This window comes from Carcharodon carcharias, chromosome 12 (assembly GCF_017639515.1).
Source record: "Carcharodon carcharias isolate sCarCar2 chromosome 12, sCarCar2.pri, whole genome shotgun sequence".
Lineage (NCBI taxonomy): Eukaryota > Metazoa > Chordata > Chondrichthyes > Lamniformes > Lamnidae > Carcharodon > Carcharodon carcharias.
In genome coordinates this window covers 112,828,446-112,843,884 of record NC_054478.1, presented here as the reverse complement: position 1 = coordinate 112,843,884, position 15,439 = coordinate 112,828,446, and the positions used below count along the sequence as shown (strand labels likewise).

Below are 15,439 nucleotides of genomic sequence, written 5' to 3'. Positions count from 1 at the left end.
TGCCCATCTCTAGTTGCTCTTAGAAAGTGATGGTGGGCCACCTTCTTGATCTGCGAGTAACAACTTGCTTCAATTGAAGTAGCTTGCTAGTCCGCTTCAGAGGACAGTGAAAAGTTAATCATTTTGATGAGGCACTTAAGGCACATACAGAACAGACATTAACGAGCAAGACAGGTTTTTACAAAATAGCTTCCTGATTACTTTACAGATACCAACTTTTTATTAACAGATTTCTTAAACTGATTTCATAGTCAAATTCTCAAACTGTCAGAGATGGGGTTTGAACGTGTGCTCTCTGGACTATTTGTCCAGTAACATAATCAGAAAACTACTGTACCTCTTAATTGCTACTATCATTCATATTGATTTTAGTTTTTTTGTTAATTGCTGGGGTTTTGCATTTGCTTTCAAGGGGCAAAGTGCTGTTCATAATAAAGTTACAAGAAGGATTTCAGCAGAATTAAGCCAAGAGCTGTAATGATTTATACTAGATTTGGATTTGAAAATGTTAAAGACAGGTGCAATCTATCATTTTTGACTTCCCTCATAAGCAATGTTTTGTTTAACTTCTCCATTCCAGAAACTTTTTCAGACAATTGTCAGTCAGGTTGTTCAGAGCAACTGGGAATAGAGAATAAATGCATGTGCTTATAACATTGTATAAAACCATTAACTAGAAGGAACACCAACACAAATACCCAAACAATATTTGACAGTGTAATTATCTTGTTTTATTTTTAGATGCTCTTTTTTTCCTAAACAGGTTTCAAACCAAAAGTGGGAAAAATTGCCTCAAAACAGAACTTTAAGGGTCCATCTACAAATAACTGATCAGCTGATCAGCCTCATGATGATTGCAGTGGTACAGAGCAGAATGCAGTATGTACAGTTAACACTAATAACTCTAAAGAACAGTTGTATTTCTGAGGGAAGTAGCAATTGCTACCAAAGGCAGAGATGGCAAGTTTTAGATGGCTGATTGAGGGTCTCGTCAGCCACTGATAAGTTAACCTCTGCTGACCCCCTTTTGCCCTTTGGGTCAAGTTTATGTACAAATGAACTCTGAGCAAATAGTCCAAATGATTGAGCCATTTGTGTAAAAAAAAATAGACCTGTTGGAATCATGTGTTTTTTTTTATACAGTTTGGTTAAAAGACAGTGGAGTTGTGTATATGAACAAAATCTTAATAAGGTATTAGTGGCTATGGAACACTGTATTCTCCAACAGGATCTAAGTGACCAGCCTGAGGAAGAGAAAGTAGAAGTAAAAAACAGCATCTAACTAGGGTTAGAGGAAGTAAATGATCAATTTGCTGTCATTAATGAAAGCAGCCTCATAGCTAACAACGAAAAGAAGAAGCAGTCAGTCCTTGTACTCAGGAACTTATCACTGCAATTTTTTTGAAGTTAAACACAATTAAAATTTGTAATAAGAACAGCCTTAATAAAAAGCAAATCATTTTCCCCCATGTTTCATATGTTCAAAATACAATTTGCTTCTAAAAATCTTTGATTGAATTTGTGACTCTTAAATATTATGGAAATCTGCGCAATTGTAATTAATAATTCCATTGTTAAATTAAAATCTGGGCTTGATATGGATGCATGTTGCAATGGATATGCAAGATGGGTATGTAATGGATATGTAAGATAGGGGAGTGTGTAATGTATACATAAGATGGGGGTGGGTAATGGATCCCTAAGAGGGGGGATGGATAATGAATATGTAAGATTGGGGATGTGTAATGGATAGGAGTTGTGTAATACATAAGGAAGATGTGGGCGTGTGTAATGGATATGTAAGATGGTGAATGGATAGTGGATATGTAAGATTGGGGATGTGTACTGGATGGGGTTGTCTAATACATACAGAAGATGGGGCTGGATAAATATGGGTACAGAAGATGTAAAGAAGGTGAAAAACAAGATGTCAGTTAACAGTTATCTTTTATCTTCCATGCAGTAGAGGCTTTGTGCTAATTTTCTTTTCACTGCTGGCTTTCTTCCTGATGGTCGCACTTTAAACTGGCAATCACCAGGCTTCTGGTTTCCCTGTTTCCTAATGTGCAAATGAAAAGCTACATTTTCAGTACACAAAAGCTCAAATGTTGTCTTCTGTAGGGGAGAAATGGGAAGAGAGAGTCAACTTTTCAGCTCACCTAGTTTCTGATATCTCTCAAAGTCTGAGTAAATGGTTAACAGCAAAAAATTATGTTAGAAAGTCGTCTTTTGATTCTGTCATTATACTTTCTGTTTGTATTCTTCATTATTCTTAATGTATCTTTCCTTGCCAATCCATGAACAGCTCCATCTTCTCCTTCTGCCTTTTCCCACGAAATAATTGGAAATAAAACCAGCATTTATACATTCAGTCCAGTGCAGCTTGAGGAAGAACAGGCTTGAGGAAGAATAGTCTTGAGGAAGAACAATTCGGTTGAAATTCAAATATTTAAATCTGCAGGTGCTGGTCTAGGTAGGAAAATATGCATTTTAAGCAACAGGGGAGTTTTCTTAAATGTCATTCATGGTAAGTCCAATTTTCCCAACAAACAATAAATTGATTCAATTTCCCTGTCAATACATGATATTCAGTAGAATATTCTATATTCTAAAACTGCTAACCATAAAATATAAGGTGTAGCAAGATGGGAATGGTGATAAAATTGGGGTTCCTCTGATTCTAGCTTGTTATGGAACTCTCAGAGACAGTGGCTAAGATAAGCTTAGATTGAAACAAGGGAGAGGTCATGTGACCCAGCTTTTGGGTGTAAAAGATATTGAATTTGAAGGAACAGTCAGAGACAGACTGCCACAGGGATAGGAGGGGCAACAGCATTACCCCCTCTCTCTTTCTCTGAAACCTCTCTCATCAAAGCTGAGCTGTTGGTGATTTGAAAACCCACCAGAAGACCTCATTGCTGCAAACCAAGATTTCTTAAAGGAGGATTCTGAATCAATACCACTGTCTCCAAGAGAAAAGAGAATCAAACAGTCAAGTCTCTTCCAGTGAGAAACTGAAGTACCAGCAGTTATTGTGGAAAGTGACCCTTCAGCTGTAAACAAGCATTATGACCGTCTTGAATACTTTTTTTTCTGACTTTAATTTTTACTTGGCCAAGTGTTAAGATCTGATACTCAAGCAGAGTTTTCTTTCTTTTGTTTATTATATGCTTTGGCGGGTAGGTGGGGGTGGGGGTGTGATGGCAGGTGGGGTGTTTGAGGGGTCGTGGTTGTGGTTATCTGGACACATTTTAAATCGTTTAATAATTTCTGCATCCTTGCATGAGTGAGTTTTAGCAATAAAATTAACTCTTTACTTGTTAACCTAAGAAACCTGGCTGGCTTATTTCTTACACTGAGCTGCACACAATTAAGTATATATATTAAATTGGCAATATTACCACCTTTTTAAATTCATAATCTGTTATAAACCAACCCAGGAGTGGGACAAAGAGAGGAGTTATTTCACCCCTCCTAATCTGGTCATAACACTGTACTTTGAACCTTATGGTACAAATCCAGTCACTAGACACAATTTACACCTTAATACTATGTATTTATTGTATTCTGAAAGGATAATTTACAGACCTTTTATAAAATGCCTAGCAGCAGCCATGTTTGTGAGTAAATATGTACACTGAATATTGGCATCTATCGTTTTTCCTAATGCAACTGTCGGACTTGATGACACTGTGGGTCAACACACTGGTCTTTCACCTCAGTATTGGGTTCAGTCCATATTGTTATGACCACAGCTGATGTTAATTGCTGTGCAAACCAAATCCCAGAGGGAAACTTGGCTTATGGGCCATACCTTTCTTGTATTCTGAAACTGAGAAGTGGACATATTGATCTCAGCAGTAAGAAGTCCAGTAACACTTTTGGAATTTTAAAAATTAAGGGTAAAAGTTTTATTAACGAGAATCAAAGAAAACTTAAGCACACATTACAGTACAGATACACAGTTAAACTTAGTCTTACAGAACATTCCCCCAAGAATACTCTCTACTCTTACCCACAAGTAAACACCTTCCAGGCAACACTCCTTTATAGATGTTTAAGTATAAAAAATCTAGTAATATTACCCAAGGCAAACTGCTATAGCTTCAATAGGCATACCACATGACCTGTAGCTCTTTTCCACTCTACTGTGAAAATCCAAACTTTAGAATAAAACTGCTTTGTGTAGCCTAAGACTTTTCTGCCTTGATTTGATGGTTGATTCAAACTACATCCTCTCTCGGCCATAGCCCTAGCTATAGCTCCAGCTGCTACATCTCACACCTCCAGCTCAACAGCTCAAACAGCTACAGCCTACCTAAGCTCTCCACAGTAACTCTAAAATGCCCTTTTCCCTCTTTCATCTCAGGTTCCATTGTTTTCACACCTTTTATAAACTCCAACGCTTTCAAATATAAGATCTTTCATGTTTCCAAGTTGTCTTTGCTTTTGGATCAATAGTCTATAATATCCCCCCTTCTATTTACCTATGGAACTCCTGAAAGATGCAAACATGTTTCTTGTTATCTCTGACTCCCCTCTGATATTCAAACAAACTCTCCACTTATCTAAAAATGCAAACGTTAGATCCAACCTATTCACTTCTACCTCCAACCTAACACCTCTATCCTTTTCATGCTTTAAAGCCTGCAGACAACATGTCTTCTATTAATCTCTGCCACCTTAATTAAATCAAACACACACACAGGTACAGACATATACAGCCTTTTTCACAGAATAACACAATATTCCCAAAAAATATTTTAAAAAAACATACATTTCTCACAATATCGAGAGATGAAAACCTCCTCCCTCAAGGAGTTGTAAAGACCTACACTGAGATATGATTATTTATCTCAACCTAATTTCCAGTGACTATGCTGTTCCATATTTTTTCAGACTGGAGGATGATAGGCAGTAGTGTTCCCCAATGGTCAGTGCTGGGACTACTGATTTTTTAGTACATTTGTATATTAATGATTTGGGAATTGGAATATAGAGTATAATTTCAAAATTTGCCAATGATAACAAATTTACAGATGTGACAAACAGTGAAGATGATACAAATTGACTGCAAGAGGACATAGATAAGCTAGCAGAATGGGCAGACAAGTGGCAGATGGAATTTAATACAGAGGTGATACACCTTGGCAGAAGGGAGAGGCAATCGATATTTAATGGCATAGTCTAAAGAGTGTGCAGGAATTAAGGGACCTTGCAGTTCATGTGCATAGATCTTTGAAGTTGGGAGAAAATATTGAGAGAGTTCTAGTTAGGCCACATTTAGAGTATTGCATCTAGTCTGGTCACCCACACTTTAGGAAGGATGGACAATCCTTGAGAGGATGGAGAAGAGATTTAGCTGAATGGTCTCAGGGATGAGAATTTATCTACAAGGTTAGGATGGAGAAGTTGGGGTGTTTTCCTTGGAGATTGAGAGATTTGATAGAGGTGTACAACATTATGACAGGTTTAGATAAGGTAGACAAAGAAAAGCTGCTCCCATTAGCCAGTGATACAAAGATCAGGAGACACAGGTTTAATGTTTACAGCATCTCCACTTCCACCGCCCTCATAGGCAGCGAGTTCCAGGCCATTAACACTCGCTGCAAAGCAAAGTTCTTCCTCATTTTCATCCCGTATCTCTTTGTCAATATTGAAAACAGGGTATAATATTCTGGGCTGAATTTTCCAGGCCTTTTGGGGATAGGCTGGCAGGTAGGAGAGGTGGAATATCAGGGCAGAGGCTGGATATTCCTGATACTCTTTTTGAGTAAACCTGTTTCCATCTGTTTCAGATGAAGTTACATTGTTTCATAGTTTGCCATTGTGAGATTTGAACTCTTGATCATGGGGTTACAAACCCAGTACCATAACCACTTGGCTATTTAGGCCAAGCTGGATATTCCTGATGGTGGCTGACATGGTGGGGGAGCATAATGCATGAACACAGCAGGAAGGTAATTAAACTAATTAATTAGCCAATTGACAGCAATTTTACAGGGATTTTGAATTTCATGAATGGAGCAAAGGAACCATGGGGTTTCAGGAAATCACATGGGTCCATTTAAATAAAAGGCCTTGGAAACTGAAAGAAGCCAGCTGCCATGGGCCTCATTCATACTTGAAGTGCTGTTGTCCTAGGCAGAGGGGCTGAGGTGTCACTGTTCACACCAGTTACACCCTGAGAGGAGTCCCCAGAACAAAAGGCAGCCACTCTTCCTCTCTCACAAGACACAACTATACCTCTGTGCTCACCTGAGGAGTGTGAGGTGCTGGTGGACACTCCAGATGTCTCGCTCCCTTCTCACATTGCCACTGCTGCATAAATGATAACATGCAGGTCTGCGCACCTTTTTTCACAATGGTTACCAATGTCTTGATGGAGGAAACCAAGCATCATGGCAGCAATCATGGGCTGAATGGGTTCCTCTTTCAGCCATGCATGGCTGCACATAGCTTCTGGAAGCTCTGCCAGATGTTCCCTTGTCTCACACTGCAGCTCCAGCTTTTGTCAACTTGTCAACAATGCTAAATGCATGTCACCTACCCAGTGGTCAGCATTGCCCTGGTCTCCATTAGTCCTCCGACTGTCAACGGCCTCAGCTGTCACAGTTTCTGTCAGCTTCTCGGGGACGTCTGTGCTGTGCTCACTGTCTTTTGCCCCCAGTATAAATGCAGATACCCACCAAAGTGAGAATGTCTGCACTGGTGGAAGGTGCCAGGAAGTGATATGACAATGTGTCCTGAGGCACTCTCCTCCCCATCAAAGATGAATGGCTGTCCCCCTAGTCACTGCAGTCCTGTCTTTTGGCCTGATCTGCTTGGGAGAACAGATAGATCAAAGGGTTTTGAACGCTTCCCATTGTGTCATTCCAACAACCCCTTCTGTGGAGCTCCATGTGTCCAGTCATGGGCACATGAACACAATGCCTTGTGTGCTAGAGTCTCCCTTATGCCTCTGCATTTGGTCACTCAGTCTTTTAGGTGGGCACTCCTGTTTGCTAACTGCTCTGCCAGTTCCAACGCCTCCTTCTCCAGAGGTGTTACAATGGTCAGCTATGGAACCTCTCCACCACTCTTGGTCTATTCCGTTAGGTTATGGGCAGTCTTCTCCTGCAAGCACAAAGATGAACACTGTTATGCTCACCATGAGGGCACACAAAACCAAACTGCATGAGATCACTCATGAGGACATTGTGGGGATCAACAATCATATACGTGCTCCTCTCACTGAGATGCAGCCATGCCTCATGATGCTAGGTTGCTGCTTGATCCCATTGCCACTGACTGGGATGGCCACATGACATCACTAGAAAAGGAGTGTGCCATGTGATTCAGTTTAAGTTTCACTTTTGCTTCTAAGCAGAGCACACACAACCTCTGTATAGTCTGTTCTTATGTGCATAATCTCAATAAATGAACACACAACATGTTTATCCAATCCCTTATGTGTGATTGTTGCCTTTATATCATTATAACACACATGGCATGGTGTGTAGCACTGGTTCCTTCTAAATAACATGGTGCTCAGCCTGACAGCAAGATGCAGTACAGGGCCGACATGGTGAACAGTCTTAGATTGTGCATGAGATGACCATTGATGTTTTGGTGAGGCTACAACAGAGCTGCAGTCTCAGAGAGTGTTGAAATCAAAGTGTGGTGATTATGCAGCAAAGCTTTAAAGACACAGTGCCGGGGTAATGTTCAAGTAAAGAGCTAGTTAGTAGATGGATCCCTTGTGGTGAGATGGCAGTGCATAGCCTGTCAGTTCAGTGAGTGGGACAGCACGTCAAGAGGACCAGCATCAGGTTAGCTCCATTGAAAAAGGCGAGTGACTGGGACGTGGGCCACATCAATAGCGAGCGAGGGAGAGTCCAACAAAACAAAAAAACAAAGAAAAAAGCCATAAAAATCGAGCCAGAGAAGGTTGCAACTATAGGGAAAAGAATGTGAAAGCAGCTACAGCGATACTCATCCCAGGTACTGTAGGAGAAAGAAGGTCAAAGGGATATTGTCAGAATGTCCACAACATTCCCCAGTTTCAATTGGGATGCAGCTGACCTACTAACTGAATTCAAAATGTTTAGATAGCGTTTGAATCAAAAAAAGCAAGCCATAAAAATTCACCTAGCAATTGGGAATGAAGGTCTATACAGGCTGAACACATTAGGATTAACAGAAGAAGAGCAAAAAGATTCCTAAAAGATATGGACAACACTGGAAGACTAGTTCAGAATAAGTTTAAACTGCCGTGTTGATCAACTGGAGTTCATGTCATTTCGACAACAGCCTACAGAGCCCACAGACCACTTCATCAGCAGATGCAGAGGAAAGGGTACGTACTGTGATTTCTCAGACACAGAACTAGCCGACGGAATTGTTGAGTTGGTGATTGCACCCATTTCCATGGAAGTGTTCCTGAAAGATCCCACAGATCACTGTGAGCAATTAAAGAAATCTCCAGACAAGTTTACCATTACAAGATCTGGGCATACCAGCAGGTTATCTCTACGCTTTAGAGACTCATAGCTTCAGCTATTCTATATACTTATGTAATGGTACCTAAACATAAACATGTACTGTAAATAGTTATACTTCTTTGGAAAAGGGAGAAAGTATCCTTAAAAAGAAAGGGGGAATGTTGTAATATGCCTTTAAGGGATAGTAACTTAACATCACCAGAAAGGAAGAGTGTCAGGCAATCCAATTTTAATTTTACTTTTGCTTTTAAGCAGAGCACACACAGAGAGCTGTGCAGTTGGTGTCTTCAAGCATCATACCTCTATACCTCTGTATATCTGTCCTTATGTGCCGAGTCTCAATATATGACCCCGCAATATGTGTACCAATCCCTTATGAGTGATTGGTGCCTTTATATCAAAATAAAACCTCTGTGATCTCTGTTCAGACTTGCTTGGTCAGGTCATGTCCTCTCCTCTTCCCATCCCTGGGTAATAGGACATCCTGCCTTGCTCTTGCAGCTTGGAGGAGATCCTAGGGGAGACATTGCAGAAACATGGGGTTATCTGGGATATTCCTTCTTTCTGCCACATTCTTTCCTTTCTAAAGTTGTCCAGGAGGCACCCATTATATTGAGCATAGGCAGCCCTTTAGATATAGATATATGTGATTTAGATATGTGTGACCTGACGCCCCATCCAAATCCTCTCTGCTCGCTTCCGCGCTCTCAGTGGTTGACCCCTGTGCTTACTGACTCTTAATTTGCCAGCAACTGGAAAATCGCTTACAGCCAGTGGATCCCTGCTCAAGCAGCTCCTGCTTCTGGTCCCAATGGCGGGACCTGCAGCCTAGCCCCAAAATTCTGCCCATGGTAAAAGTTACTAGATGTTTTTGTTCCTCAAAAATTGTTGGTTCTTTTAGCATTGATAGGATATTGAATAGCTAAATGTTTGAACGGCCATTATAGATCTGAAAAATTCAGTTTGTGTAATAGTGTTGCACACTTTTTCAGGCCTGATGTGTTCCGACAGAATAAGGATTTACGAGAGACCTGACTTTGGAGGACAGATGATGGAATTCATGGATGACTGTCCATCTGTCTATGATCGTTTCCGTCACCGTGACATTCACTCCTGCCAAGTGATGGACGGTTACTAGATCTTCTATGAAGATCCCAACTACAGAGGCCGACAGTACTTCATGAGACCCGGTGAATACAGGAGATATGGTAACTATGACGGCAAATGCAGCCACGTTGATTTCTTCCTTCAAAAACATAGGAGCAGGAGTAGACCATTTGGGCCCTCAAGCCAGCTCCACCATTCAACTAGGTCATGGATGATCTTCGAACTCAATGCCATTTTCCCACACTAACCCCATATCCCTTGATATCTTTAATATCTAGAAATCTATTGATCTCTGTCTTGAACACTCAGTGACTGAGCCCCCAAGTTTCTTGGGGCAGAAAATTTCAAAGATACACCACCCTCTAGGTGAAGAAATTCCTCTCATCTCAGTCCTAAAAGGCTTATCTCTTATTCTGAGACTGTGTCCCTTTGTTCTAAATAAGGACCCCCTCCCACCAAACCCCCCCCCCCCCCCCCCCCCCCCCCCCCCCCCCACCCCGCCTCCAGCAAAGGGAAACATCCTGGATCTACCGTGTTGAACTCTGTCAGAATTTTGTATGCAGCCATTTAGCTGCCGGCCTCTCCACACGATGGAGGGCTGCCCCACCATTGGCAAAATGCTGGCGTACTCTTAAAAGAGCCCCTAACTGGGCCTTAATTATGCTAATTAGCTGTCTGCCTCCTTGGAGTGAGCAGTGCTCTGGATCTGGTCCCACCATATCTGGTCTTGCCCTGGTCTTCTTCATTTTCCCAGCCCACCACACTCCCCCTGCAACCCCCTCACCTTCCCCACCACCACCCCCCCCACCCACAATTCTCAGCCTGCCAACCAAGGGCCAGTAAATTATCCCCTTTAGTTTTTCTGATGAGAGGTCATGGCCTTTAAATGTTAACTCTGTCTTTCTCTCTAAAAGTGCTGCCAGACCTGCTGAGCATTCACAGCATTTTCTGCTTTTATTTCAGATTACCAACATCTACAATATTTTGCTTTCTGTTTATTTTTCTCTTTAGTTTGTCTTCACATATGTTGGTCTTACTTTCCAGTTATGGTATTTTGCAGAGAGGTTCCAATCAGCAAGTTGTTTTCATGAGTAACGGTTGTCACATAAATGAAAATATCTTCTTGTCATAGGGAGTGAGGATGAAAAGTTCTAGCAGGAGCTGAAGTTTGTTTAGAATGCTTTAACTTCAGAAAGTACATTTTTAGCCCCGAATACATTCAAGTATCGGAGAAAAATTGACTCCCAACCAGTTTCATTGTCCCATAATTTCCCATCGCTGTGGCTCTGATGCTTCAGTTATGTTGCGTTAGTTCTTAGACCTTGTTCTGGATTTAAGATTATCCATGATCTAATTGAATTGGGGAAGAGATTCAAATCCATTTGTTCTTATGTCCAAATGGTGGGGAAGCCTGTGTGAGGCCCCGAATTTGCATTTCATTGGGACAGGAAAAATGGGTGCATTTTGATTTATCCTCCAAAATGATCCCTGTTAATCCTGAAGAGTACTGCCAGCAGCTCAAGAGACCATTGCAGTTCCAGGCTACCCTTTCATGACACAAGGAAAAGTCTCATGGTGAATGGGGAAAGGTTACAATTAAAAGAATTGTCTACTTTTCTAATACATCAGCCAATTTTCAAAATTTATGCCAATTATGCAAGTATCATTGACAGTTCCATGATAGGATACTTCCCTTGGTAACATTTTTATGGCTGCCACCTGATCTCCACCTAACTCTGAACGCACAATAAAGTAAGATTCCAGTGCCTTCCAGTGATCAATGACTGGTGTTGAGCCTCCAACAGGCCTCGGCTTTTAATTGACTTGCACAACATTTATGGGGTGCCAGGGCACACACGAAGTGAGTTGAGGTTTGAGAAGCATCCATCTCATTGCCCCATTACATTACGCAATGTGAAATGTTTTGAAAGTAAATGAGAAAAAGGTTTGCCAAGCATTTATTTCACAAGGGCACTGCCCCTTCAGAACAAATTATAGTATGATTGAATGCTTTCATTCAGACTAGGCACAGCTAATTCCCAGTTGTCACACACTGTTGATTCAGAATTCCTTTTGTCCAAGAGATTAAGGAACTGTTGTATGTAAGCAAAAACAAAAAGCTCCTTTTGACAGAATTGATAAAGCACAAAGAAACAAAAAATTGTGATACTGGATTTTCTATAATGATGAATCAGGATTTATTTTCTTGTTTTGGGAGCACACTGGACTGGTTACATAAAGGATAGATTTTATAATAACAATGGAGTATCCCTGGGTTTTTATTGATCGAGTTGCATAAAAGAGGCCAATACTCTGCTGTGAGTGAAGTCAGCTGCACAGAAATTTTGAGTTCCACACGAATTAGACAAAATGGGAAAGGTAAAATTAATTGACTTTTGATTCATTTTAAATGAATATTTCTGACTGTGTGCAGTCTCAACTATAACATGCGTACTTTTGCAGGTCACCTTTTACGAGGACAGAAACTTCCAGGGTCGGCACCACGAGTGCAGTGATGACTGTGCTGACCTGTCCCCTTACTTCAGCCGCTGTAACTCTATCCGCGTTGAGAGTGGCTGCTGGGTGGTGTATGAGAAACCCAATTACATGGGATATCAGTATGTTCTGACCAAGGGAGAATACCCTGACTACCAGCGCTGGATGGGATTCAATGACAACATCAAGTCATGTCGCACATACTCATATGTAAGTTTCAATTTCTTGAGTTTTGGATTTCTCTTTAATTTCTGAATTTTACCTCAATTCTAATGATCTATTGGTGACTTATTTATGTCAGATGCAGTGAGTCCTGCAATATGATGGATGGTTATAAAATGCTGAAGGAATTGCATTTAGAACATAACTATAGGAGCAGGCCATTTCACTCGTTCAGCCTGTTCTGCCATTCAAAGAATTCATAGCTGATTTGCAACCTAACTCCATATCTCTTGGATTTTCCTTATATCCCTAAATATCTTTGGTTAATAAAAATCTATCAATCTCAGATTTTAAATTAACAATTGATCTACCATCAATTGCTGTTTGTGGGACAGAGTTCTAAACTTCTACATGTGTGTAGACAGTGTGTGTAGAAGTGTTCCTTAATTTCAATTCATTCCTAATTTGAAAAGTCTGCTTCTAATTTTTAGATTATGCACCCTCCCCTCCACCCTGCCCCGCCAGTCCTAGACTCCCCAGTTAGTCGAAATAGTTTCTCCTTAATATTTAGAAAAATTTGATCAAACCACTCCTTAACTTTCTTAATGGGAATACAAACCTAATAATTTAATCCTTGGAATCCGGGTGCCATTTTGGCAAACTCCCCCGCAAGGCCAGTATATTTTTCCTAATGGTATGGTGCCCAGAACTGCTCAAAGTGCTCTAGGTGTGGCCTAACTAGAGCTTCAAATAGCTGAAATATGACTTCTACCCCCTTGTATCCTAGATACAAAGATCAGCATTCCATTAGCTCTAGTGATTTTTTTTGTACCTGTTCATCACATCAAACTGATCTATGTACCTCGACTCCCAAGTCTCCACAGTTTCTAGCATTTCACCACTTAGAATTAGTAATCCATTCTGACCTCCTTAGGTCCAAAGTGGATAACCTCACAGTTGCCTACACTGAAAATCCAATAGCCACAGTTTTACCCATTCGTTTAATCTAACAATTTCTCTTTTTAATTTTATGCTCCCATTTATACTGCTCACAATGATAACTTTCTTTGTGTTATAGCAAACTTGGTATGTGGCTTTCTTTCCCTTCATCTAAGATGTTAATATATAAGGTGAATAGTTGAGGTCCCCAATTCAGATCCTTAGGGACACCACTGGTTATATCCTGACAATTAGTAGTGTCTGGCCCAGAGTACCCGCCCATTATCTCTACTCTGTTACCTACCACTCAACTAATTTCCTAATCAGGTTAATAGACCTGAAGTCACCGGCCTAAATAATAACGCAGTTGTCTAAATAATCTGTAGTATATCAGCGTCTGTGCTATCTTTAATTACAGAATCGAGGCTATTTTACTATATTTACTGACAATTTAACTTAGATCTAAATAAAATAACATAATCTTACAATGCAATAGAAAAATAACTGGAATTGTATATCATATACAGAAATGGGAAGGGAAATTATTGTCCTGCATAGTGTTGAAATAACTATACAGAAAGTTAAATCTTGTAATTAAGAATGCACTTTTTAACAATGTGATAATTGTTGGTGTATTTGCGACCAACCCTGCTGGCTCAGAAATTGAACAATTTGATCTGTGGTGTCACATGCCTCCAGGTGGAAAATTTCTACATATTTTTCATATTTTTCTTTTTTGCCTATTTTCTCCCTTTCTTTTTGAATCCAATCTTTCTTTCCCCTCTCCTTGTTTCTCTTTCTGGCTCTAATTCATCCTCCTCAGTAATTTCCTGGAACTGACAGCTGATAAAGATGTACTGAGGGCAATAAAACATCAGGGTTCTTGGTGAGCAACAGGACCAATATTCTATATCCCTAACCAATGAGAGTTAAAGATTGAGAAACAAGTGGAGGAATGATGAAGAAGGAAAATGAATGATAGTGGGCAAATTAAGAGTCAAACCAAGTACAGAAAGAGAAAAAGAGAGAGAAAGGAAGATTGAATTAAGAGAGAGACCAAAAGCTTGAAAAAAATATAAATTTCAAATTTGACGTTCTTAAAATCTCTAAGAATTTATTTTTGGTCCAGAGCATTTGACGCATTAGATTAACAATGATCACATTGTTGAAAACTCAATGCTGTTGAGTTCCAATTCTAACTTTGTGTGGTGAGTTTTATGAAAAATTGATATGCAGATTGGGAAACTTCTTTAAGATAGCAGGAGGCAAAGGGTGAGATGCAGTGAAGCAATTGGCAGAACAGAATAAATCAACCACTATGTTTTGGAGATTCACAGCTCATTGTCCAGCCTTTAATCTCCTGAACATGCTCACTGATTATGCTTTGATAATGGAGTGCACATACTGTTATTTTCTTTTTAAATCCACTGTTTTTGATGGGTGGGTTTTATATTTCTCATATGTGCACATTGATTTACTTGTATTAGTACTTTTGGCAGCAATTTTGCATTAGTTTAATGATTTTCTAAATCCTACAGTCCAGTGATGGCTCCTACAGAATGAAAGTTTACGAGAGACCTGACTTTGGAGGACAGATGATGGAATTTATGGATGACTGTCCATCTGTCTATGATCGTTTCCGTTACCGTGACATTCACTCCTGCCATGTGATGGACGGTTACTGGATCCTCTATGAACATCCCAACTACAGAGGCCGGCAGTACTTCCTGAGACCCGGTGAATACAGGAAATTCAGTGACTGGGGAGCAACCTGCCCAACTATTGGATCTTTCCGTCGTATAATGGATTTCTAAATATTTTGAAAGTTCAATGTTAATTCAGAAATAAACACAGTTTTGATCACTTCAATTATGAGTCTTCCATTCATCTTTATGAAGTAATGCAAATATTTCTCAATCCTTCTAACAATGTTTTAAGTGCTGTATTTAGACTACACTGAATCTTGTCCTACTTAAATGGCAGTTTTATAGATTAACTTTCATGAGCTGAGCTAGTATGGCATTAGACCACTGATAGGGCTGTTCCCTGATATCTCTGGGAAATTCCGGTCAGCCTCTGACAATAGGCCTTAATAGGCCATTAAAGAGCCTTAATTGGCTCCCACAAGTTCTCTAGTTCAATTAATAAAAATGAAGTGTGAAAGCTGTCTACACTTGCTGTTCTTTCTTCAGCTGGGTGATGCAGTGTGGAGTCAATGGAGTGAAAGTGGATAGTCCTGAAATCAGGCACTG

At 40.2% G+C, this 15,439-nt stretch overlaps 1 protein-coding gene across 11 annotated transcripts in view; it reads left to right on the top strand.

Moving 5' to 3' along the window:
• The window catches only part of LOC121284813 (gamma-crystallin M2), a 58,328-nt gene extending 43,272 nt beyond the window's left edge, over nucleotides 1-15,056 (top strand). For 7 of the 11 annotated variants that reach the window (XM_041200531.1, XM_041200529.1, XM_041200532.1 and 4 more), the window contains 2 exons: nucleotides 9,476-9,691; nucleotides 12,054-12,191. In XM_041200531.1, the coding sequence (XP_041056465.1) occupies nucleotides 9,476-9,621 (146 nt within the window). In that variant the 3' untranslated portion in view covers nucleotides 9,622-9,691; nucleotides 12,054-12,191. Of the gene's footprint in view, nucleotides 1-763; nucleotides 1,688-9,475; nucleotides 9,692-11,897; nucleotides 11,970-12,053; nucleotides 12,297-14,725 lie in introns of those variants that run through there. The other 4 variants (XM_041200539.1, XM_041200538.1, XM_041200537.1 and 1 more) reach the window with 4 other exon arrangements.
• The last annotated feature ends 383 nt before the right edge of the window (nucleotides 15,057-15,439 follow it).